The sequence below is a fragment of the Oreochromis aureus genome, linkage group 9, assembly GCF_013358895.1.
Source record: "Oreochromis aureus strain Israel breed Guangdong linkage group 9, ZZ_aureus, whole genome shotgun sequence".
Taxonomy (NCBI): Eukaryota; Metazoa; Chordata; class Actinopteri; order Cichliformes; family Cichlidae; genus Oreochromis; species Oreochromis aureus.
In genome coordinates, this window is record NC_052950.1 from 7811732 (window position 1) to 7835350 (window position 23619).

The 23619-nt window shown below is 45.6% G+C and overlaps 1 protein-coding gene across 2 annotated transcripts in view; it reads right to left on the reverse strand.

Moving 5' to 3' along the window:
- nrp1a (neuropilin 1a) overlaps positions 1 to 23619 on the reverse strand; it is a 61998-nt gene that overhangs the window by 17077 nt on the left and 21302 nt on the right. For both annotated transcript variants that reach the window (XM_031728344.2, XM_031728342.2), the window contains exons 5-8: positions 16434 to 16661; positions 12982 to 13137; positions 10282 to 10448; positions 465 to 620 (exon numbers count right to left, since the gene is read on the reverse strand). In XM_031728344.2, coding sequence (XP_031584204.1) covers positions 465 to 620; positions 10282 to 10448; positions 12982 to 13137; positions 16434 to 16661 — 707 coding nt within the window. The remainder of the gene's footprint in view (positions 1 to 464; positions 621 to 10281; positions 10449 to 12981; positions 13138 to 16433; positions 16662 to 23619) is intronic.

Below are 23619 nucleotides of genomic sequence, written 5' to 3' on the forward strand. Positions count from 1 at the left end.
CACGGGTGGTTTTTCATGACACAGTCACTGGTCAAGGAGGAGTGAACGTCAGCTATTTTGATGATTTAGTTTCTTCCAAAACAGTCTTATGAAGAGCTACAGCCAAAGCATCTAGAAACACTATCAGAAAGCGAGCACAACATTAGTTCAGACAGGTCATGGAGTTAAGCTTAGTCGTAATCCCAGCCTGTAGGACACGCTATTTAAGCTTCTTTAACGAGGCCATAGTTGCAGCGGTTCTGGAAGCTGACCATAAACCTCCTTCACCTCGGCTCCCCCTTTCATGCTGCATCTGAACTGATCAATCTCACATCTGTGATCACTGGTGCCTGCTCTGCTCTGGGTTCTGTTCATTTATCTGAATAAATAAAGCTTTTTCACTGCAAAAATAGTTCATAACACAGAGGTGGTGCTGGTACACCACTCATGGCTCAAAAGAAACTTTTAATTCTTGAGGAATATACCTTCTGTTTGGAGCCTTCTTTCAAAGTGATCCAGTCCTCTCCATTAGAGCTGACATCCACTTTGTAGGACTTGACAAAGTAAACCCTCTGGGTCTCCTGGGAAATGGCGCCCTGGGTGCCGATGGCTGAGACGAACCGCAGGAACCCAAGGTCCACCTGAAAAGGATGAAGAGAGGAGAGACAAGTTTACAATGAGTTTGCCGATCACTTTACTTTCTCCTTTAGTGTTTCCCTGATTAGCCTGGGCATATAGTGCTACGATGTAATGCTCTTTGCCTGATAACTTTTGTAAAGACGTCTTTCAGCGCACAGCCTGTATTAATAATACACAAGACAAGTTGGAGAGTTAAAAATGAGTCCCCGCTATCTGATTCACCTCCGGTCATAGTCTCATCAGCAGCTACCTGGAATTTAATAAACAGCAATAAAATGATATTTGCATTAATGAAGCAGAGACAGGACGACAACTTAATTTCCGGCGAGAGCTCATTGGATAAATGTGAATAAAACAGGGTCTGCAATCACATCATCAGAACCGGTGAGCAGGAAAGAAAGATACAGACAGAATATCAAATGTTGTGTCTTTAAAATATGCAGGGCTTTATAAAGTAATCATGAACTGCAGTACATTACTGCAGGGCTATTATATTTTGACAAGGAGACAGCCAGAGGTAGCAGGGTCAGAGAGGTGGAGGAGTGAATGTCTGTGCGTCTCTGTGTACGTATATTTTCCTCAGTGCATGGGTGCTGCACTCAGAGATGATGCTGGGCAGAGAGTGGGGCTGGTTTCCATCAGACCTGGAAAAGGGAGCGCAGTCTGTGTCTGCCAGCCATCATGCCTGTTTAAAACCACCACCATCACTGCCAGGAAAGACAGAATCCACGTCCTTATATATATGTCCCCGCGGCTTCTGTGTCTGCGGCAGGAACGGCCTTCAAAACTTGCTTTGATCACGTTGATTAGTTTACCAGTGCAAAGGAGAAGCCAGGTATTGCTAGTCTGGGGATAAAGGTGTAATTTTTCAGCCACCAGCAATAATAAATGAGCTCGCTCTGACCACTGCAGAGGCTCCTTGGACCTCACCTATCATCCCATCATCCACAGCAGAGGCAAAGAAAAAGAGTGGGTGTGGTGTCGACCTGCAAAACTTTCAAAGAATCCTAAGCCCTTGGTGTAAAAGTAGCGTCTTAATTTTAACAAGCACTAACACCATCTTTTGACAGGCTGAGCTGACGGTAATGAGGAGTAATGGTATTGCGTGCGGGCACCGTTTAAAAAAAAAAAAAACCAAGAGAAATGCAAGAAGCTTTGGCGTTGGTGGAACAGATTTCCAAGATCACGGGGAAAGACGAGGCCTTTGATGTTGACGTGAGATGGGCTCAAGCCCCGACGGATGGCGACCAGAGTCTCGAGCAGATTACTGCATCGACTCAGAGGAGATAGTCGGCTTGAGCATGTGCGACAACAGTCAAATCCTTTATGGGAGTGTGAGCAGACAAGACACTTTAGCGTGTGCATTTTTTTAGGCAATCAGAGCCAGGGTTATCTTAGCAGAGTTCCAGCTCTGCTGAGACTAAAGCCACACAGAATCTACCTACTTTGCCTGCCAACATTATATACAGTAGTGTGCTTCCCTTAATGATTCAGAGCGAAGGGCAGGGAAGGAATATCAGCATGCCACAAAATGCCGGTCAATCCCGCTCCAGAAATATAAAGACATAAACAGATGGGAGCAATAAATGAGGTTCCACTCTGCTATTCTCTCACTCTCTCCTGGCTGCCTAAAGGATGTGGATGGATGAAGACTAACAAAAAAGACAGTCAGATACGGAGACAGAATACTTTTGTTCCTGTCTACAGGCTCAAGGGGCTTTTACAGTAAGTCCCCCTGATTTCTTTTGGTCTGCAAATAGAAACAAAATCAAATCCTGTCAGCTTCAGCCAGTTCCCATTTAATAACACAGGAACTTACTTCCTGTCTGCTGGCTAAAACGGCTGCATGTGCCAGTAGTGGATGGAGGAAGCTGGGTCTGTACTGGCGTTTAGTGCATTAGCCAAGGCAGGTCTTTAACATCTGCATTCAAATGGCCAGTCTGACATATTTTCAGCCTGGACCAATAGCAAAGCAGTTTACTGTAAAGGCTTCACTGAAAATGCTCTAATAGGAAGACTTGGCCTTGGGGTTGTTTTCTCTGAATGGATCTCATTAGGTTTAATGGAGGAGAAGAGCCTCTGGGAATGAAATGAGTGGCGGGGCTAATTGGGAACACTCGTGGGTGCTCAGACTCAAACAATCTCAGGACATGTGCGTGCCAAAATATTGCTGATTAGTAGAGACGTTTTGTCGGTGGGTAAAAATGAGCGTTTGTGATCACCTTGCGCTCATTTGTTTTAAACTCCTACAAACTATCACGGTGGTGGGCATAACCAAATCGCTGTAATGCTGTAATGAAAGTAAGTCCAACAGTGCAATCGAAGTAAAAAAAAAAGGGAAAGAGGAGAGGTGAAGGGCGAGGAGAAGGTTAGGAGGGGAGGAACAAGTGGCTGACAGTTATGCCTCGCAAGAAGTGAGGGACACGAGTGCAGAGTCTCCCGCGAAGAAGTGCACAGACTAGATCAATTTCACAGCCACAGCCTGATAACAGGGCCTGGGTAATGAGCAAAGCATGATTTATTAATGGCTGCTTGTTAGAAGCAGAAGAACGGTGCTGAGGCTGCGCTAACAGACCGGGGTTGCACGGGTCACGGAGAGAAGGCGGGCTGCCAGGGCACTTGGATGCAAAGCAGAGTCCATCCTACGCCACCGAGACCGCAGTGAAAACAAACAGGCCCAGATAATGATTACTAGTGGGACTCCTTTTAGCCCAGAGCACAGGACAGAACTTGCTGACCTATATACATAAACCGATAGCCAACATTTAGAAACTGAGTGCACAGCGGAGCTTGGGTAAATAGATCACTCACAGATGATAAGCCGTTTGTCATCTGCAGATGAAAGGCTGAGTCATGTCTAATGGGTGATGTAATGACTGCGAGGAAGGTGTGAATTATGACTCCTAATCGCAGGCCTAAAGGGAGGCTCTGCGTTTCCAGACTCTGCTGATCAAACAGAACGAAAGCTTGTATCTGCTGCGCATTTGCCATATTGTTATTTTTCCCCCTGTGTAAGTGTTTGGACTCAAGCCCACCTATAGATAAATGACAAGACACATTCTGGGATATGCCAGTGCACAGTAACTCATATCTGGTGGGACACACAACCTGAGCCATAAACATGCCAGGTGGGGTAAGAAATCACCCACAATCTTTCCATAAAGCAGTGGCAGGCTGATATGTGGGCAAGGCTTCAGTGTGTCCTTGTCTCCCACGAGTTTTTCCTGCTCCGGCGCAGTCCAGAATACGTGTGACTTTCTCTCCGAGTGTGCGTGCGCCTGAGATGTTTTCTCCCTTCCTGTTATGAGGCAAACTGATGAGTCAAAAGCCCTATGCCTCACAAATGCCAGTGTGCACAGCTCCGGTGGTTTCACAATGTAATGGAAGCAGAAAGGCAGAAAGAGAATCAGTCGTGGTCTCGGGCTTGTAACATCAGCCAGTTAAAGCCTGGTGTGAATGCAATCAGGCCGACACACTGAAATCAACAGAAGGCGTCTGGATGGTCTGATTTGATTACATCTGATTTGGTGTGTAAGTTTGTGGGTGTAGAAAATATTCACTTGTTTCACATTTTGTCATGTTACAGTCTTAAATTCAATTTCTCACCTCAAAATTCTATACACAATGCCTCATAATCAAAAAGTGAAAAAAGTATTGGGAAATTCTTACAAAAAAAGATTAATTTAATCCATATAAGGAACAAGTGAAGCGCTGTGAAGACTTTCGGATGCACTGCATGTGTTCAGACAGACGTTGTATTTCTGTATCTGTTTGCACAAGTGTGGCTTAGTTTGAAGTTTTCTAATTATACCTCATTGGCAGTGGGAGCTGTAGGCGTGATCATTAGGTGTATTGTCTCTGCATGACTCAGATGTGCAGCAAGGCCACATGATATGTATTTCGAGGCTAAAGCCTTGTCAGTTTTGTGTAGGTGTAGAAAGAAGACGTGGTTTATAAGGCCTGGGAGGGAAGGAGGGGTGTGTGTGCGTGTGAGAGTTGGGGGGACTTTAAAGAAACGGCAAAGACTCAAAAGCTCTATCTCTCGCTCCTTGATTGGCTTATAATTGAGTTGCCAAGGAGTTGCATAGAGCAATCCGTACTCTGGGAGAAGAAGTACTTTTCTTTGAAATCCATTTCTCTGCTTGCCCAACAGAGGGGGGGAAATAGCTTCCTATCTGTGTGGGCTGCTGACTGAATAACCAAGGCCTCTAGGGAACAAGTTTATTCGTTTTCCCTCACCAAAAAACAACAACAAGAGAAATGCCCAGGGTGAGAGAGAAAGGAGAGCTCCTCTGAGTTCCAAAGTCAACGAGCAGCTGGTAGACACAGACAGAGGCCCCGGTCCAGGAAACAACCCCTGGACATGCTTTATGGATCTCAAAGGATAGTATAGTCAGAAGTGATGAAGCAGACAGAGAGTCTCGAGTCACTTTCTTTTTTTTTTTTTTGGCATACAAAATCTGATTACAATCTTCTTTGTATGCTAATGAGAGGAGGCTGACATTTCGGTGAAGCTGACATTCGCACAGATACCTCGCCACGAAGCTAAAGAGATGCGCTTCCATTCCCAGATGCAGTATTTCTAAACCAGCTTTTGGCAATCTCTTCACTAATTTCTTCCGCAGTCACTTTTGGTGTAGCGGGAGCTTTGTAGGAATAGCGCAATTACCTGGAAACTGTAATTAATTCGTTCTTGAAAATTGTATTACTCAAATGCTCCGGGACCTATGAGCTCCTCTCACGACCTTCCATTTATCACAGTGTTCACCTGACAGGATTACAGTTTATTTTTAGCACCGCGGCACCTCTTTGGTGGCACTGAATTATGCAGGTCTTCCCATGCGCCGATCATTTGTTGTCTTGACAAAGAAGGATGTACAGGCTGGATGACAGCGATAGTTAAGTTAAAGGTTGCCTGGTTTGTCGCACGTGAGGTGGGGGTGAGATTAAACATATGCACTGTTGCGTGATTGGAGAGGGAGGATAACAGTCTGGCTTCAAGTTTTTCCTTTGTGAATCATCATTATAACACAACTCCAGGGTCATTCCCAGCCATGCCACACACATGACTAACGTGCTGAGTAATGATTATGAAACCCAGAAACAGTGATAGGGATGGGAAGCAGGGCAGACCTGAAGGTATGTCACGTCTGGAAGTGGCTGCATGATCTGATCTCAGGATACGCAGTTGCACGTGATCGCTTAGGGTTGATGACCGGCTACGGGACTTTCAGGCACTGAAAATGAAGCTGATTATGGTTGAGCTGAGGTTTTGTCTCAGAGTACTTATGCAGCACTGTTTCATTTAATTACATCATGCTATTCCTCATGTTTCGATTTCTAGTCTGACTTTTGGGCCGCTCCAGTCGAGTGTGGGTCTCTATTCTCTCATTGATTTTCCAATTGAGAGCAAGGCCTAGAAGGAGCAAGGCACAGACAGCATCCATTGTTTCCATTTGTATGGCACGATGATGATCTCACCAGCAGCTGCATGCCAGCCTCCGCTCCTCGGCTCTCGCTAGACTTCATCAACTGAGAAGCTGCTGTTAATTACTAGTCCATATTCTAATTACTTATCACTCGGTATGGGAAGTAAGCCCAAACAGAGGCTGAGGTAAAGAAGCAGACAATAGCAATGAAGGAGACGTTTTCACAAATCATTGATCTAAGGTTTAGAGAACATTTTGATATGATGGAAAACAGGGTGTGTCAGATCCAAGCTGCAACCCAGAGGGCTAAAAAAAGAAAGAAGCCAACGCCACAGTATCTAGCTAAAATGATGGATGTGGACACTATGACATCACGCAGTGGTTTCTGGACTCCTCATTTTCAAGTGTTAGCTTTTGTGCAGGTGACATATTGGCCTTTCAGAACCAGAAATAGCAACATTTGGATAAGCGAGTGGATAAATAAGTTATCCGCTAAAGCTAGCATCCACAGTTTGCATCTGTCCATCAGCGGAAAGTAACAAATGAGTAAGACACAAGAGTTTGACTCACTAAAACTGATGCATGAACCTCTTGGATGGTCTGCACCACACAGTCGACCAGGTGTTGGTTATGGCTCCCCGTGTTAGCATGCCCGTCAGGTAAAGATAAGCCTAAATGCTTTTTGGGCTATTGGTAATTTTTGGAGCATTTTCTATAAAATTAGCAAGATCAACTCTTAGGGAGTCCAGCATTGTAACTTAGCACTTATTAGTGGGAAATTATGTCTGTCTCATACACACATGATGTCTATGAAATCTTTTACTTACTAGCATTTGCATGTACGGTTAGTTCTGGCTGTAAAAGAAAATAAACAAACGAACTAGAAGCAGTTGCCCATAATGTTAACTTGAGGCTTCAAAGTGAGACTTTAAAATCTAATCTGACATAACCGTGCCTTTGTCCGTTTATTATATACAGCCTGTGGGCAGACCACATGGATTTAGTGTTCACTCTTATCTGATTGGTGGCAGAACTGCACCATTATCAAGGCTCTGTGCAAGTGTTTGATTGGTGAGGGTTTATCCGGCCTCAGATTCAAAGCACAGTTTGCTGTATGGCTTTGCCTGGGCAAATACACTCAGGAGGGGCTGTGCCCCCCTGTGTTTCAAATTCCAACATAAACCTGTGACAATTTCCCCCGTAAACGGTTGACTTTACCTTGAGATTAATATTGCATGTGGGAGATAAAGAGGCATATTGTGTCAACAAACACCGATATGCTTCTGAACCTTTGATGTCTGCCACAAAGGTGAGATTAAAGCACGCATGACAAGAGTAAAGGGACTCATTATCTCCATTTATGATTAAACAATTTAGCTTATCAGAGACACATAAAAAATACATAAATACTGACAAAGTAGTCAGGGATAATGCATCCTGACAAGAAGATTGAAGATAATGGCAGGATCCGTTCCAGCTAAATTATAGATATGGAGACAAGCTCAAACTCATGAACAAAAAAATAAAAAATAAAAGCCCCAGCTGTATGGGATAACGTGTGCTGTATATCGCCATTATGAGATGCTCAATAAAGAGGCTTTCAGGTATTGACAGTTGGTTTCTCTCCAAGACAGTCTAAATTATTCATGTTGTGTGTATGTGCAATCAATGGCAGCCGTCTCACAGAGATTCCGTCTTGGAGTGTCTTTTATTGAGTCCTTCAGATGCTTTACTGACTCTTGGTGACCATCAGATCCTTCTTCCGACATCCTTGACAAAGCCATTGTACACTATGTGAGCTTCTCAGCAATTTCCCTAATCACGCTCCCCGAGGAACCATTACACCAATCCATAGACTATACCTCCCGTTCAGAGTTAAATGTGTCGTACAGATGCGGATAGTTCCTCACTAGTGTTGTGTGAAAACTGGTGGTGTATCCTCAATTATTATTTTCCTTAATACCTCAACCTGCTCCAGAGAACCCCACTGCTAAGCATCTGAAAAAGCTGCGTGTTGCGCAGGCAGGTAATTCGTATAAATCTCTTTCTACCTTGATGTAGATCTGTAAGCCTAAAATTTTCAAGAAGAGGGAGGGGAAAAGTGTGGATCGAGAAGTAACAGATCTCAAGCATGAAAAAAGAAAGAAATCAAGGGCCGTTTTGAGGGATTATTGTTGCTTTCTTTCCTCCCTCTTCCCTCCCTTGTAAACCTCAAAGGACATCTGTCCATCTCCGCGTAGACCAAAGGGGCTGATTAATGACCTGGCTAACCCAGCACTCAATGCTGTACCCCACCACACCAATCTAATTACCCAGCGGAGAGCGCACAGACTCCAGCATCTCGCCCTCCTCCTTTCCATGCATCAGAATGAGGCAGTATTAAAATGGATGACAAATCTGGATTATGTTCGGCAAAGAAGAGGCAAAGCAGAGCAAAAGAAAATGCCCAGGAATCAAAGGCCGGGCTGTCATGAATAATAAAACTGTCTGCCTCAAACTGCAGTCAGGGGATGATAATGAAATAAATAATGAATTGATTACTATGCATCTGACTGCGCACTGAGATGATTTGTACGTGCCGCGAGGGGGGACTGAGCTTGTTGCAACACCACGGACAGGCTTAATGAAAGAGGAATGAAGAATTCTAGTCTTTTAATACCACTTGTGATAATTGGACTTCTGCTCAGGGCGCTCGGCACAAGTACATCCTCGGAAAAAAAACCCATAAATTACGTGGCAAGCGCAGACTTGGCTCTTTCACAGAGTCTGAAATTAGACAAGTCTCATTCGGTGTTTTCATCTGATTAGTATTGGGAAATCAGCATGCTCATTAGACCACATCCCTCCTTTTAAAAATGCAGATTTTACTGCCAAATCAAATCCTCAATATGATCAATACTAAAATGGGGGGGAGGCTGGAGTGGCAACAAATCATTGTGATAACTCACAACATGACATGGAGGAGAACCAGAGCGGCGCAGCCTTCAAGTCTAAGCTGTTACACTTATCGGGCTGTGAACAATGGACTTTCCTTTTAGAGAGACAAATGCTGTAATGCAACAGACCATCCAACCGCTGGAGGAAGTGGTAAAGGAGCCCGTGCCTTGTTCCACTGTGACACATGCTGAGTTCCTCTGCAGGACAATATGGACCCTGCTAGACAGTCCCACTCATCCACAAACTCAAGTATGAACGCACGAACACACACAAGCAGGGGAGACTGCACGTAAACTGGCGCACGTACACACTTGCACGCTGATTAAATTAGTCTGAAGGAGCAACAGGGGCCCCCAGGACAATATTTTCATTGCAATAATAAAGGAAAAGCTTGCTTATGGCCCTCCCCAAGCAAATATTTGGCTTTGGGTCAGCTCTATTATTCATCCCCCGAGGAATATGCCGGGGCCAAAGTTTTCAGCAGTGAAGCAAAGACTGTAGAAAAGAGGCGAAAAAACACAAACAGTCTGGGCATTTACGAGGCCTGGAGGCTTTCGGTTAATAAATCAAACAAGCTCTGAATGCATCTAGGTAGTGCATCAGTGGGTATGTCACTGGAGGGGGTTGTGCTGTGAGTGGGCTTGGAATATGTGACTTATCCCAGTCTAGGGATGGAAGAACTAAATCCTTAATCTTCCCACATAAAGTTCCCTTGGTGGGTGATGATCGCTTTGTGCAGATAAGCTGACAGTCAGAAAAAAATATGATGCAGCCTGTTTGTGTGTTTGAGAGTGTCTGTGTGTGTGTGAAGCCAGGCAGGACGCCTGGAATAAATCCCAGCATCCCCCAGAGGCGGTCTCTGTTATCACGGAGAAGGAAAAGTTATCAGATAGGACAAGAAGACAGAGGGAGGGAGAGAGAGATAGACAGGTAGGTAGACAGTGATAGAGAGAGTGGACTCGCAATTTTTGTAAGGCGTGAACTTAACCACCCCAGAGGTCCATCAGGACAGCTGACATTCATCATCGGAATTGTTAGGTGTTATGGAGAAGCTGCACCTCCAGAGGCCGAAGGACAAACACGGAGCACACCTACTGTGCTCAAGCAGGCAGCGGTCGCGTCAAATACACAACACACCCTCAGACTGTGACGCACCTCCAGAAACACAGACCACAGACAGCTGGAGAATTGTTCCACCCTGCCATGGCTGACCCGCGTAATTTGATTTAACTTCCTGTTAAAAATTTAATTGTTATCCGTGAAGCGCTGTTAACTTCCTGACAGTGGCATGGGTTACCTGTATCCACTCTTTGTTGGAATCCTCTGCTGGTGTCCATGCATTTTCATAGTAGTTGAGTCTGGAGCGCTCTGGGGACCAGCTAGGATTGTACTGGGATGAAACCATGATCTGATCTGACGTTATCTCTCCCGATTCCATTCCCAAAGGGTCGCTACAGTCAAAGTCTGCAAAGGAAAAATGTAAACAATGTTTATTTCTGAGCAAGTCAAAATGCAACACAGCAATGTCTTTTCAGGGCCCCCCACCCCCACTACAGAATCAGAGCTTATCTCTGGGAGGAGGCCACCGCACGACAGCCACTCAGCACTGCTGGCCGGGAAAGAGGAGCACATCAGCAGTGCCTCGGTAAATCCTTTCCGCGTCTCTCCCTCTACTTTTTAATGGAAGCAGGATGGAAGCGTTCCGCATTAAGACGTAAAAATGTCCTCATAAAACATTCAGTGTAGGCTGGTATTACGCGTTAGAGTGACTTTCCCTCCAGTAATTTATTTTTTTTTTCCCACTGACTGGATCAGTTTCCCTTCACTTCCCTGTGGGCAGTTTATCTTTTTTTTTTTTTTAACCTTTCTCCCCATTTTCTCCCTTATTTGGTCTCTTGTGGGAGTTTAGGTGTATTTAGTGTCTGTATTTGGGGACCATACATCACACTCAGTGGTCAAACGCCCCATGGGAGGAGGTGCTTCACTTGTTAGTGTTAACTCTGGGCAGCTGATTTGTGGTACCCGGGGCTCCGTAAACGAAAAGACTCCGCTGGGTCAGATTGGGGTCAGCCCCTCTAACCTCAGTTGGCTGGACATACTGACCCTGCTGTGGAGTGATGAAGAAAATGACCTTTTGATCCGGGCAGTTTTTCATTAAGTTCACCACAACAACACAGAGGTATGCGGAGGCACACTTTCAGCCACTTATGTAAGCAGCTCTTGTTTATTTACTTCTTTTTTTTTTCCCAATGAGGAAATTGGTCATAAAGCATAAAGCAAGTAGCATGCTAGCATAAATGTAAAAGCTTATGACCAAAAAAAATACAGTCATTTGCTTATATGCACACACACATGCACATATTCAGATGGCTCAGGATGGAGAGTAGTGTGGAACTGCTGTGTGGCTGCTGCCTAAGAGCTAACACAGATGGTCTCCCCATCTGCCGGCCTGCTCACGCGCCTCAGTCAGTGGGTCAGCGTGCATCCTTGTGCTTTACAGTGTCGACGTTTGGCTGTATACGCATGTGTTTGTGCACAAAGGTATGCTGGAGTCTCCGTGTGAGGCCGAGAAAACTGTCTCGCACCTCCCTGCATTCATTGTCACCTTTCTTTGAGAAGACAGCCTGTTCTTGCCAGACTTTTGTACTCGGACCTACGTCACCTAGACTACAGACCGCGATCAACGAAAAAACACAAGGAGGTTGTCTGTTCGCTTTCAAAGGTGGTATCTGATCACGTGGATTAGCGACCAAAGCGGGGTTTGATAGCTGAGAAAAATGGCGACAGTCGATAGAGGGGATGAGTGCACGAGAAAGAACAAAAGACAAGGCCTCTTTTCAGCGCCTTATCGCCTCTCATCAGTAGCTTTCAGCTGGAGCGTACCCATCCCTTCGCCACGGAGAAGCGAGAAAATCTACCGTGTATTATGCATAAGGGGATTATGAATGATTCAAGCAGTACAAGCCTGGAAAAGCAAAGACAGGGTCTGGAGATTTTTATTTTCATCTCGGATTTGCTTGAGTTGGTGATGTAAGCCAGAGCAACTGACTTCTTAATGAAGGTGTGCGCTGATCACAGGTCAGATATTTCACCGGGCCTCTTAAGGGCGAATGTGTAAAGCTGCCCCGTGTAATCTGATCTTGGACGCGTGATTAAAACAGCCTGAGTGACTCGGAGTAAAGTAAAGAGAAGTGACATAAACAGTCACAGCTCTTCTCGTTGCTGCGAGGTGGCCTTGTTTTCATTTGCAGCATGTGTACAACAGCAAAGTGTGCCTTCCCCTTTGGGTGAGATAAAACGCTCTTTGGAGATGATTAGTAGATTGGCTGGATTTCATCCATCTCTGCTGCTATTCAAAGACCAAAAGTGTGGGTGTGGGTATGTGTGTATGGGGTGGTCTAGCCTCTGGACAGATTTATGACTCCTACCAGGACTTTTCCTCCTTAATGAAATGTTTAGATGGAAAGTTTTGCAAAACAGGGTCAGGGGGTCAGGCCCCGTGACAGGGACACTGAACGTAAAAGCCCCAGGGATGTGTGTAAGTGTGCGTCCAGGGTTGTTACTGGTGAGGAAGCAGTCTTTTGGAGCCCGTCTGGGCTCATGGTGTGTAAATGTAAGCCTTGTAAACCACAGGAGGCAGACTTGTAACCAGTAACACATTCTCCAAATGAAGAGGCAGGAGGTGTTTATTTAATAACTCTTATAAGTTCTGCTTAACAAGTGGGAACTTGTCACAACAGGACCCACTGAAAGTAGCAGACAACATCTGCTTCTTTGTGTAATATTCTCCTGCTGGTTACATTCCTGCCCTCTAATTCTTTTACAGCTAGTAACTTTTAAAGTTTTCTTTCACTAAACAAATTTACATTTCTGCCTCAGTCATCCCACTTGTGTACCAATGTTCTTTGTCTACCTGTGATTCAGCCTTCCTGACATCCCCATCTGTCTGATTTTAAGTGCTTTTTCTGGGGGTTTTTTGGAGTGTATGCCAGCTCACCCTCTGGAACGGTTCTTTCGATGACGGTGAAGTTGGCAGAGAAGCCTTCCTTTGCGATGGCGCTGTCGGTGTTGATTGTCAGGGCCAGGATGCCTGTGTAAGAGATGATCCTGCCTGGGGTGTTCTGCCCGCAGTACCTTCCGACGTGTGGGCCAACTGGAGAGAGAAAAAGAAGGAATAAGCGCAAACATATAATATGTTCCTCGATATAGACTTGGGTGAAGGTCACACATGGCTTTTAACTAGCCCCTCACCCCCACCGTGGAGGTGTGAAACCTGGTGTGTCAATCGACCCAATAAAGAAGAGCGAGAAAAGACTCTGTTTGTTCGTTTGCCTGCCACAGGGGGAAAAAAAAAAGCAAGCGCAACCTGTGGCATGCGTGGGGGGGAGGTCATGGTCTCTATTTGCTGGCTGTAAATACCACAAACCTCCTGTACCCACAATTGTTTTCTTAGACCTGAGGCAGACACAGCCGTGGCCCAGCGAGGCCAAACAAGTAAAGACTGGAGCGAGACAATGGGGAAGCATTAAGTCGGAAAGCAATAAAAGCGGGAGACCGATGTGTTCGGCCGGGCAGACTGAGTAGAATGGGAAAACAGGACGGATGAAAGGTTGGAGGTGGAAAAATGCAAGGAGAGAGAGAGAGAGTGATGGAGGGACGAGGGAGGGAGAGAGAGAGGGAGAGCGCGGGAGCACAATGACCTTGCCCTGCGTCTCTGATGTGTGCTGTGATCCGTGCGCACTGGTGAGTGTGCGTTCCTGTTGGGGGAGCTGGAGCTTATCTGTGATTAGTAATGCTGTGATCAGCAGCGAGTGACAGTCCTGCCACCCCATGGCCTCCTGTCATCCAAAACATGCCACTTCCAGCCCGGCTCCTACATGAAAGGCAAAGGCCAGACTGCTGGGGCTCGGGGGCGGAGGGGCAGGAGCGGTGTGACGGCTCGGATTAATCTTGATAGACCAGGTGCCTGGTGTACAAATGTGAGACTCTACTGTATGTTTGCTTTTGAACCTGAGCTGAAAAAAAATCTCCTGGATTATCTGCATGAGTCCCCAGCACTATGTTATTTTCAAGAACCTTGCTGCCTTTTCTCCAGCCTGTTCCCCAGGGAAAAGGCATGCTGAGGTTCCACGACACACCTGTCGAGTGAGGTGCACTTTAAGAACAGGGGTAAGGGGTAGCACAGATCCTCCCCCCTGCTGCTTCACGAAGACCTGCGCCTGCCCAAACGTCTCCCACCTCTGCCTCCAGTCTTCCGTGCTAATGCATCATTATCGATCCTGCACGCACCACAGGAACCGCCTGGCAGAAGCCGACACGCTGCTTTCCTCCTGTGGCTTATTTTTATACAGGACTGTGGATCACACGCGGCAACACTTGAGTGACGTGACGCTACATCAGTTCAAAATGGCATTTTCCAGTTCCTGCTCTCATCAAAGCTTCCTGTATGCAATGATGAACTGAGACAGATCTGAATCTTAATCATCAAGCAGTGCCGGAAACGTTACTTTTTCTAGACCCCCGGTGTCTTCTGTAAAAATATGTATTAAAAGGTGATAATAATGTGGCATATTCTCAGCTCCCAGAGTCTTTGAGAATCGACTTAATCAACACCCGTCTTGAAAATTAGACATGCGTCACCTCTGGCGGGGAGGAAGGGTTGCACAAATGAGTTGTGGAAATATTTTGCGGAATCAAAGGTCAGCTCGGCAAAAGTTAACATCTACAGACACACGGGCTCAAAGAAAACTGAGCTTTAAGTAAACTTACTTGAAAAGGCGCCGCGATTTGCACTTCAACCTTATCACCTCCGACGTGAAAGCAGAGAATACCGATGTGAACTGGGCTGAACGCAACAAGATAAAATTCTTTCAATTTTCTGCCACTGATGGCTGAGAGAAGCTTTCATCTTGTCTGCACCCGTGTTGGAATAGCCAGGAGAAAAACTGAAAACTTCAAGAGGTGATTTCGCTCGCCGAGTTCAAAGCCTCGTCCCAGAGCAATGGAAGCCTTGCTTTGAACGCTGCTTGCTTGCTCTCGCTCCATCGCTCACCTGCTGATTTTTTTTTTTTTTTTTTGAGATAGATGGATTTTAGAACGCCATTTTAGGGGGAATATTTTGATTGTGTGTCTGGATCCACGTGAACGTTGTGGCCTGTGGTAAACCAAGAGCAGCAGACGTCCCGTGGAGTGCTGTTTGACTCTAATAAGCACTTCTGGTGAGAAACACAAAGAATCCTGCAAAGGAAATTCCTTTTGGAGCAATTTCCTGCAAGATCAGACTGTGTTCTCCACATGTCAGCACCCTGAAAAGCATCAACTTAAACATTACAGCCTAGATCGGACCTTGAACTCCCAAATGTATAGGCACTAACAAAGTCTTTGACACAATACGGTCTGTGACTGAAAAAGGAAGTATGGGAGGATTGTGACAGGAAGTGTTCGGCATTTGGCAAAGACAAAGGATTCTGTTAGACCACTGCCAATTAGCCTTCTTGCCGAAAGAATGTCATCTTATTGTTTAGTTGCTCCTTTCCTTTTGGAAAAACAGCGAGCAGAGAAGCTGAAACTTATCACTCCACTCACCCGCATTCTCACGCTCCCACCACAGGTTAACAGGTTTTCTAAATAGTGCGATAACACATATTTTCCCATGTTTGTTATGCTGGTGTTGACACAGCTAACTTCTACACTTAGTTGGACATTAGATCTCTGACTTTCAAATACCAGAGTTTTTAGTAGTTTTAGAAACAACGAAACGACTTAGTAATGACATAACTGAAAAAATTAATTATAACAGAGGAGCTCAAACTGTAGCTTAATTAGAAAGGAGTCATAAAGTGTACATGAGTTCAAAAATGGCAGCTCCACAGCAATGTCTACACAGATCAAGCACAGCATTACAAGCACTGACAGGTGAAGTGAATAACAATGATTATCTCTTCATCATGGCACCTGTTAGTGGGTGGGATACATTAGGGAGCATGTGAACATTTTGTCCTCAGAGTTGATGTGTTAGGAGCAGAAAAAATGGGCAAGTGTAAGGATTTGAGTGAGTTTGACCTGTTGCATGTGTGGTGCACAAGGATGCACTATGGAAAGAAGGCAACCCTGCAAAGGCAGTGTGATGTTTGGAGCAATGTTCTGCTGGGAAAACTTGGGTCCTGCCATCCATGTGGACATTACTACCTACGCAGGTAGTAGGTAGACACTTTCATGGAAATGGCACTCCCTCTTTCAGCAGGCCCTCGATGGGTCAGGGCGATAGGGGGACCAACACAATATTAGGCAGGTGGCCATAATGTTATTCCTGATCTGTGTATATTAAGTGATCTAACACTGCCCAGCAGGTAGCAGCGGTGCCCTAAATTGTTAAATGATGCATTGCTGCAATGCCTCACACTTTCACATTAAATTGCATTCATTTCTTTGTTCTCCCCATTCACTCACCTCCAGGGAACCCATCCCAGATCTCCAGCCGGTCATAGCGGCAGAACACACCAGTAGGGGGCGTTGGGTCGGGCTCCAGCTCAAAGCTCTCGAACTCCAAGATGATTTCCGACATTTTCGGGGCAAAGATCATGAAAGTGCAGTCCAGGTTGTTGGGGTATTTCTCAGGGAACCCAGGTGACTTAATGATGCCACTGTTAGAGGTGAAGTTCCTGGAGCATTCCGGACCTGCAGGAAGGATGACAGGAAGAAGTGAGATGAGAAGTGAGAAGATGAAAGCCGGACAAAGGAAGACATTTGAATGACTATTGCTTAAGTGAGATGGTTAGGTGTTAAATTAACTTTGAGAAGCTCAGCCTTCCAGCTGCCCTACTGAGGGGAGGACAGTTTACGGCCCATAGGTGCAAGACCACCTCAGTAGTTCTTGTTTTCACAAGAGGCTACATCTGGATCTCTCAACCCTTCCCTGCATTGCTCCGAGCTTTTGAGCACTACACTCCATCACTGTCTGTATGTGTGTTAAAACTGGAGGAACATCTGGGCTGAAAGTGTAAACATTAGTGAAAGGCCTCAATCACCAGAATCGGGGGAATGATGAATAAAGACCTTGATTCGTTCCTCACACACACACACATTCACACACAAGCTCTCATCAGGACATGTCTGCGAAACATATGAGAGATGCTCGAGCAAAATTACAGCGTCAGTGATGGAAAGCGAAGTGAACGACTGCGCATTCATCAACACGTGCGCACGCACACCTAAACACACAGTTTTACACCGGGAAAAGTCAAAATATTTATGCACAGCTCCCCGGAGAGCTACCTTTCAGCTGATGAGGAGTATTAACGCATTTCCCATGGCAGACACTTCTCACAAGCACAAAATTATGATTTAAGAATGATTGACATGTGATTAAAAAAAAACTGAGACTAGCAGCTGCTTGAAAATGTTTAAATGTATGTGACAGACATTAAGATGCGTTCACTATGCAGACTCAAGCATCAGTCCTGAGTGTTAGAAAGCCCCTATTTTATACAAACATATACACAGAGATAGAAAATCAGAAAAAAAACAAACTACTGTCGTTCGGGGCAATTATTTTGAGCCATTAGTTGTAGAAATGTACCCAGGATAACATCATTTTCATGCTAGTCTGGCAGCTGGCGTGATGGGGCCAATCGAAACCAAAATTGCAGGGAGTTATCGTTAGACAGAGCCACCGTGCCGCAGTCACTGCAGCTTAAATGAATGTGGCAAACTGCTTTTTTTCCATCGCCACTCAAGCATCTCACTGGGCCCCTAATTGAAGACCATCAACCCCACTTGAGCCTGTCCACCGGTGCTTTGAGTGAAGGGATGGAGAGCCACGTTGATTTTCTCCCCTCGCCCCAAGCTGAAAGCCGCGGCGAGCCGGCGCTTTGACTCCAAAAAGAGTTGACATTTAGTGCGGCGGCTAAAGTGTGGCTTTCGCGAACAGTGGGCGCCATTAATTTCTCAGCTTCCCCCTTCGTATTTACCCCAGGAGACAACGGAGTGATTTTTGTTCAGAGAGAGTGCTCCCCGGGATGAGAGGGTTGCTGGATGCTGGAGATCTGCACTTTGCCACATTTGAGATTAATGTCACACAGTTCTGGGGGTGGGGGGGTAAAACTATAGATGCAAGCCAGTTCTTTCTGTGGTGAGTGTTCTAGACAGCTGTAGCATCCAGAGTGCTATTCAGGTCAATGTGTTGAATTTCCTGTGGATATTGGCTCCAAGCTCCACTCTCCATCCATTTCATCAGCTTCTACCGTGACCCTTATCTCAGCTCAGCAGTTGACCAGAACAGATTTAGAGTTTGGAAATGGTTCATGCTGAAAACCTGTCGAAATCCAAGCAGTAGGCTGGCAGTCAAAGAGCACAGTACCACCACAAACCTCCCCCCATACCTGTTTCAGTTTTATTTATTTTTTTTATTGATTGATTTTTGTTAGTAGAACTACAGCTCTTACAGTATCATTTCTCCTGGTTTCTGATTATCTCTCATATTACCAAAGTCCCCACACCAGACTTCTCCTCTGAATGCTAAAAGGCATTAACCACAGATACTGTCCCCAAACTGAACCAACCTCACCGTCAACATTTCTGTTGCTATGTTCTTTCTGAACTGTCATAAGTGAGGCCAAAGCAAGGACAAACCTTCTTATACTGTCAGCTTTTTTGTTCCTGTCTGCATGCAACTCCCTCCAAATAAAAAAAGAGGAGCGAGAGAGACAGAGCACTCTGGTTGCTCCCACCGGTGAGATAATCATCCAACAGATCTCTTTTATCTGCCGTCTCCACATGGGAGGGCTTCTGTCCCCAGCTCCTCTCACTACGCCCAGGATGTTTTGTGCTGATGCGAGCGAGTGGCAAACAGAAAAGCAGTCATGCTTTCCTGTCGCATCACCCCTACATGCGCTGCGTGTGTCTTGACAAGGAGCTTCAGGAGACAAATATATCCAGCTGTCAGCCAAAGGCTAACACCCTGCCCCTCAGTTACTCCCCGTCTCTCCCTGTGCTGTTTTACTGCTGCAGTTGTGGGTGTCTCTCCTCGTAGATTTGTTAAAAACAGGAAAGGTTAAAAAAAAGGTTTGTAAACATGAAAAAGTGTGACTCGGCAAGCATGCGCAAACTGCAGCTTTTAAACTTAAAGCAGAAGGACGAGCCAGCATTTACTGGCAGCCTCCAACCAGACACTCCACTGTTTACCGCTGGCTGTAATGACTTCTGTTAACTCTCATTTATATGGAGTCCTTCTCTGGATGGAGGAGTAAACAGATGTCACTGGCAACTTGCTTTGTGAATGATTTGAATTTGTTTAACAGGGCAAGTTGTAGCTGGCAAAATGATATCTAATGGGGATTTGATTTCAATCTTTGCTAGAGTGAGAGATTCATAATGAATGCTAAATAAATGTGGTCTGGACATTAAGGGAGTGGTGCGCCTTTCAACTCTTAAGTCTCCCCTGATTGCTTGTGCTCTGTGTTGCTCTGAGTGCTGAGAGAAAACCGGAGACTGTGTTAATCATTAGAACAACCAGGGAACGCGTGTCAAATGTGACAGCCTCTTGCTATTTTCCTGCTTTTCCCCTCTTTTTCTTTCTGCTCCTTTACCACTTCAAACTTTGTCTTTCCATCTAATCATCACTGCCCCCCCACCAACCCACCCAAGTCAGGGGTATTAGTGGCTGGAGCCATAGAAGCTGAAGGTGTTGTTCTTAGGCTGTTAAGTACACCACCACTGTTTGTGTTCTATGTCGCTCTCCGGCTGATTATTATCCCAGTTCTGCCCCCCTGTGCCATTAATGCCCCCACCGCCTTCACGCCCGCCCCTGCCCGCCCCCGCCCCTTCCCATTTTGTCCTCATGCCACACTGACAGAAGGGTTAATTGCTGGTGGAGAATTAACTCCTTCCACACTAAATCAAACATTAACCTGGAGCCTGTGGAGTGTCTGTCATTGAAACAGATGGAGGAGGCAGGTTTACATTTACCCCCACACACTCACACACACACACATCCTGAGGCTCTGCACAACTGACGTGGTATTTAGCATGCGCCTATGACATCACCCTGCCTTCCCCACTTACAGGGATGGATGACACAGCGCTGATAGGATGGGGGTGGGCTGGGGACACAGTATCCCTCATGCTCCCCTGAAAGAAATTCGTTGTCTCGAGTTTCCATGAGGGCCTTGCATGTGTGCGTGTGTGTACAATGACAGTGCGTCTCCAGATGTGACCTCTGCCATCAGGATGTGTTGTCCACAAAAGCCGCCCTCCCATTAGGTCCCACCCAGCACACGCACACACCTTCAAAGTGTTTTCACAGGTGTGTGCTCAGAGTAAAAGCAACCACATCTCCATGACATGATAAACAGGGCCTTTGCATGAGAACATATATATTTTAGTGTGGCATGGTAGGCCTCACTCCAACAGGCTTATTCATTCTGCTGAGCAATTACGATGAGCTGTGCACGTGTGTGCGTGTGTGTGTGTGAGTGGGGTGGGGGCTACCAGTGGCACTATCTCTGCCTGCTCTCCCACTTCAATGGGAGCTCGGCCAGCCTCGGAGCAGCTCTAAGCAAACTGAGGAGCTGCTAAAAGAAAACATATGTTGCGCGTGTGCGCACACACATACACTTAAAGAGGACGGTTCTTTCCAGAATCCACTTGAGGATTTTAAGTGCAATTCTGTCAGATGACAGGATAAACACGGGTCTTCTTCTTACAAAAGCAGCCGGATTTCATTGGTGGATAATCCAACGTCAACTCATTTTACACTGAGGGGGGGGGAGCACATTACTGCTTTTAGCTCTCATTGTTGCTCAATTTTTGCAAGTCGAGGCCATAGTTTTCCCAGCGCATTCTTTTTAATTGACATTTTATTTTTATCTGGGCGTCAAATGCCTCTGTAGAGACGCACAAACACTAGCAGCTTGCTGAACTGCTCCCATTGGGCCAAACACTCCTCCCTCTCCGACTTATCCCTCTTGTCTATCTCTTTCTTCACCACCATCTAGCTCTTCCCGCCTCTCGCCAGACCTCAGCCAGCAGAGCGAGGCTGCCAATTTGTGGGCTATAAAATAAATAGCCCATGCTAATTAAGATGGTTGGATGGGACTGAGGAGTGAAGAGGGGGTAGAGACTGATGCAGAAGCAGCCATAGAGAGCCTGCGAAACAACCTGTTCTCTACCAATTAGACACTTTGCAGGCATGCCGCTGATGAAAGCCAGGGGTACAGATGCCAGGATTTTTCAAGTGTTTGTGAATTTGTAACTACACAGCTTACAGCTGACGTGAGTGAACCTGCACATATAAACATACTTGTAAAAGTTGGCATATGATCCCAAAGGGGGGCTGTGCATTTGAATATGTTTGCCTTGTGAGCATATTTATCTTGCGCGCGACCTTTGCTTGTGTTAAACCCAGGATGAAAGGCAGCAGCAGCCCCTAAGGTTGACTTCCAGTGAGCCGGGGCCTATAATCACAGTGATAAACAGCCTGCATTCTTTGCATTTCCTTCATTGACATGCACGGGCGTGAGTCTCCCGTTTCTCCATCCGTTATCGGAGCATCTGTGTATCATCATTAACGTTACATGTGTTAGCCAACACAATGTTTTCCCAACTAATGCCGTGCGTGTTGATAAGCTGCGCTAATCAGCTAGCTTTGTATCTCTCTTTCTGCTCGGTCCTCTCTTTCTCTCTCTCTCTCACTCCAACAAACAGAACTGCTAATTGATCTCAGAGCCCATTCTTGGCGGGAGCCAGCGCCACAGTAGTCAAAACACAGAGTGAATTCAAAGCTTAACGATGGTCTGGATCCACTAAGAAAGTGATGGCGCACCCACGGAGCTCTTCTCTGCAGGGGGGGATAGCACTGGGTGAAAAATATTCATATGAAAAAGTTCGACCCTGGCCCCGATTCGCTCTCTGTCCACGCTTAGATCCATGTTTCTTGCTAGATATGTATTCCCTGTGAGTGTGTTCAGCAGTTCCTCCCTATCGCCAAAGGGCCCCTAACACGCCTCATTTATAATCAGTCCTGGCTAATAGATGAGACTGGGAAATACCAAGCTAATCGTGGAAAGAATGTAGCAGATTTAACTAGCCTATCAGGGGGGAATGTGTGTGTGCGTGTGGACCGGTTTGCATATGTCGAGGTGGAGTGTCGCTTTGATCTCGTAAATGGACCCACACTCCACCAGCTGCCCTACTGTGATGGTGACACGCACAAACCCAGACATACAAGCACAAACACACACTCGCTCAGATTAAAAGGAAGGAGGAACCTTGCTGGGCTATTTATCATGTCTCCTGGGGTCACGGGGGGCTGTCCCATAGACTGCTGCTAGGGTTAATTAATAAAAGGAGTCTGTCGCACCTGCCTGCCCACTACTCTCTAGATATGCTGTTCTCCTCTGCCTTCTTCCAGTCTAAACAAAGGAAAGCAGCAACCCAACAGGAAATTCTCTTTCTTGCTATGCTGCGGTGTGATAAGACAGACATCCCCTAATAATATTTTTGATTTAACATACCTGGCTCCCACCTAAAATTACCCAGAGGTCCTATTTTTAAGTATTAAGGGAGGAACATGACTAACTGCATACTACTGTGGTGCTGAAAGCGCTTCCTCAGCTAGAGCCCTGCTAAGTGGATTGAAATCACTTTCTCCACAACTAGCACATCAGAGGTTATAATAGCTGGTTCATACCCTTGCTGTGGATTGCCATCTGACAATAAACTAACACTTGAAACAACATTTGTTAAATCAGCGCTTAGCAAATTATGCCCATGCTTATTGTCTAATAATTCACACCAGATGAAAACTGCTACAATTATGGAACATATGGGACTATGATTCATTGGTTTTGAATGAAGCATATTGCTTGCCATATTGCATTTGCATAATTTGATGCTCTAATGCCTTGACTAAATCACAAACAAACCATGAAATTAGATGGAGGGGCTCTTTCTTGCTTCATTATCAGAATTATTCCTCCAGCTTTTATAGCGTGTTGCACCGCGTTTGATAGATTTGACAAATTAGGGGACTGTGACAGCGTTCCCTCAACTTAAAGCAAGATGTCAACAACTACTTTAAGGTGTCAGCTCAGACATTTTAAATGTAATAACAATGCAAATAAGAACAAAATAAAGATCATCACAGAGTAAGCTTGCTCGAAGAAGGAGGAAAACACAACTTTGAATTCATGGCAACTAAATTTCCAAAGGTTTAGCAAACCACAGTGGTTGAAAAGCGAAGCTGATGCAAAAAGTGCTTAAAACTGCAGTTCCAATAATGGCCACTTGAGGTTGTCTCCAAAAAGCAAGCCAAGCCTCATACATCAGTAAAAAAATGTCAAAGGTAAGAGAAGAAATAGGCATGTCTACAGCCAAAAAACATTTTGGATCTCTGCTGCAAAGTTCATGATTAACAAGGGTGGATGTTTTTTTTCTTACCCACCCATTTAAAATGTTTCAGAGCTTAAAGCACTGTATGATTGAGAACATCTGCAGTTCAAGTGACAGGTGTGTGTTGACCCAGGTGGTTATAACTGCTAGCTGTCTAGTGAGGTATTACCTCAGCTAATTGAAGCCACGGAACGAGGCCCCTTGATAGTTTTTGTGCTGTTAATCGTCTTTGGGAGAATTTGGTGTG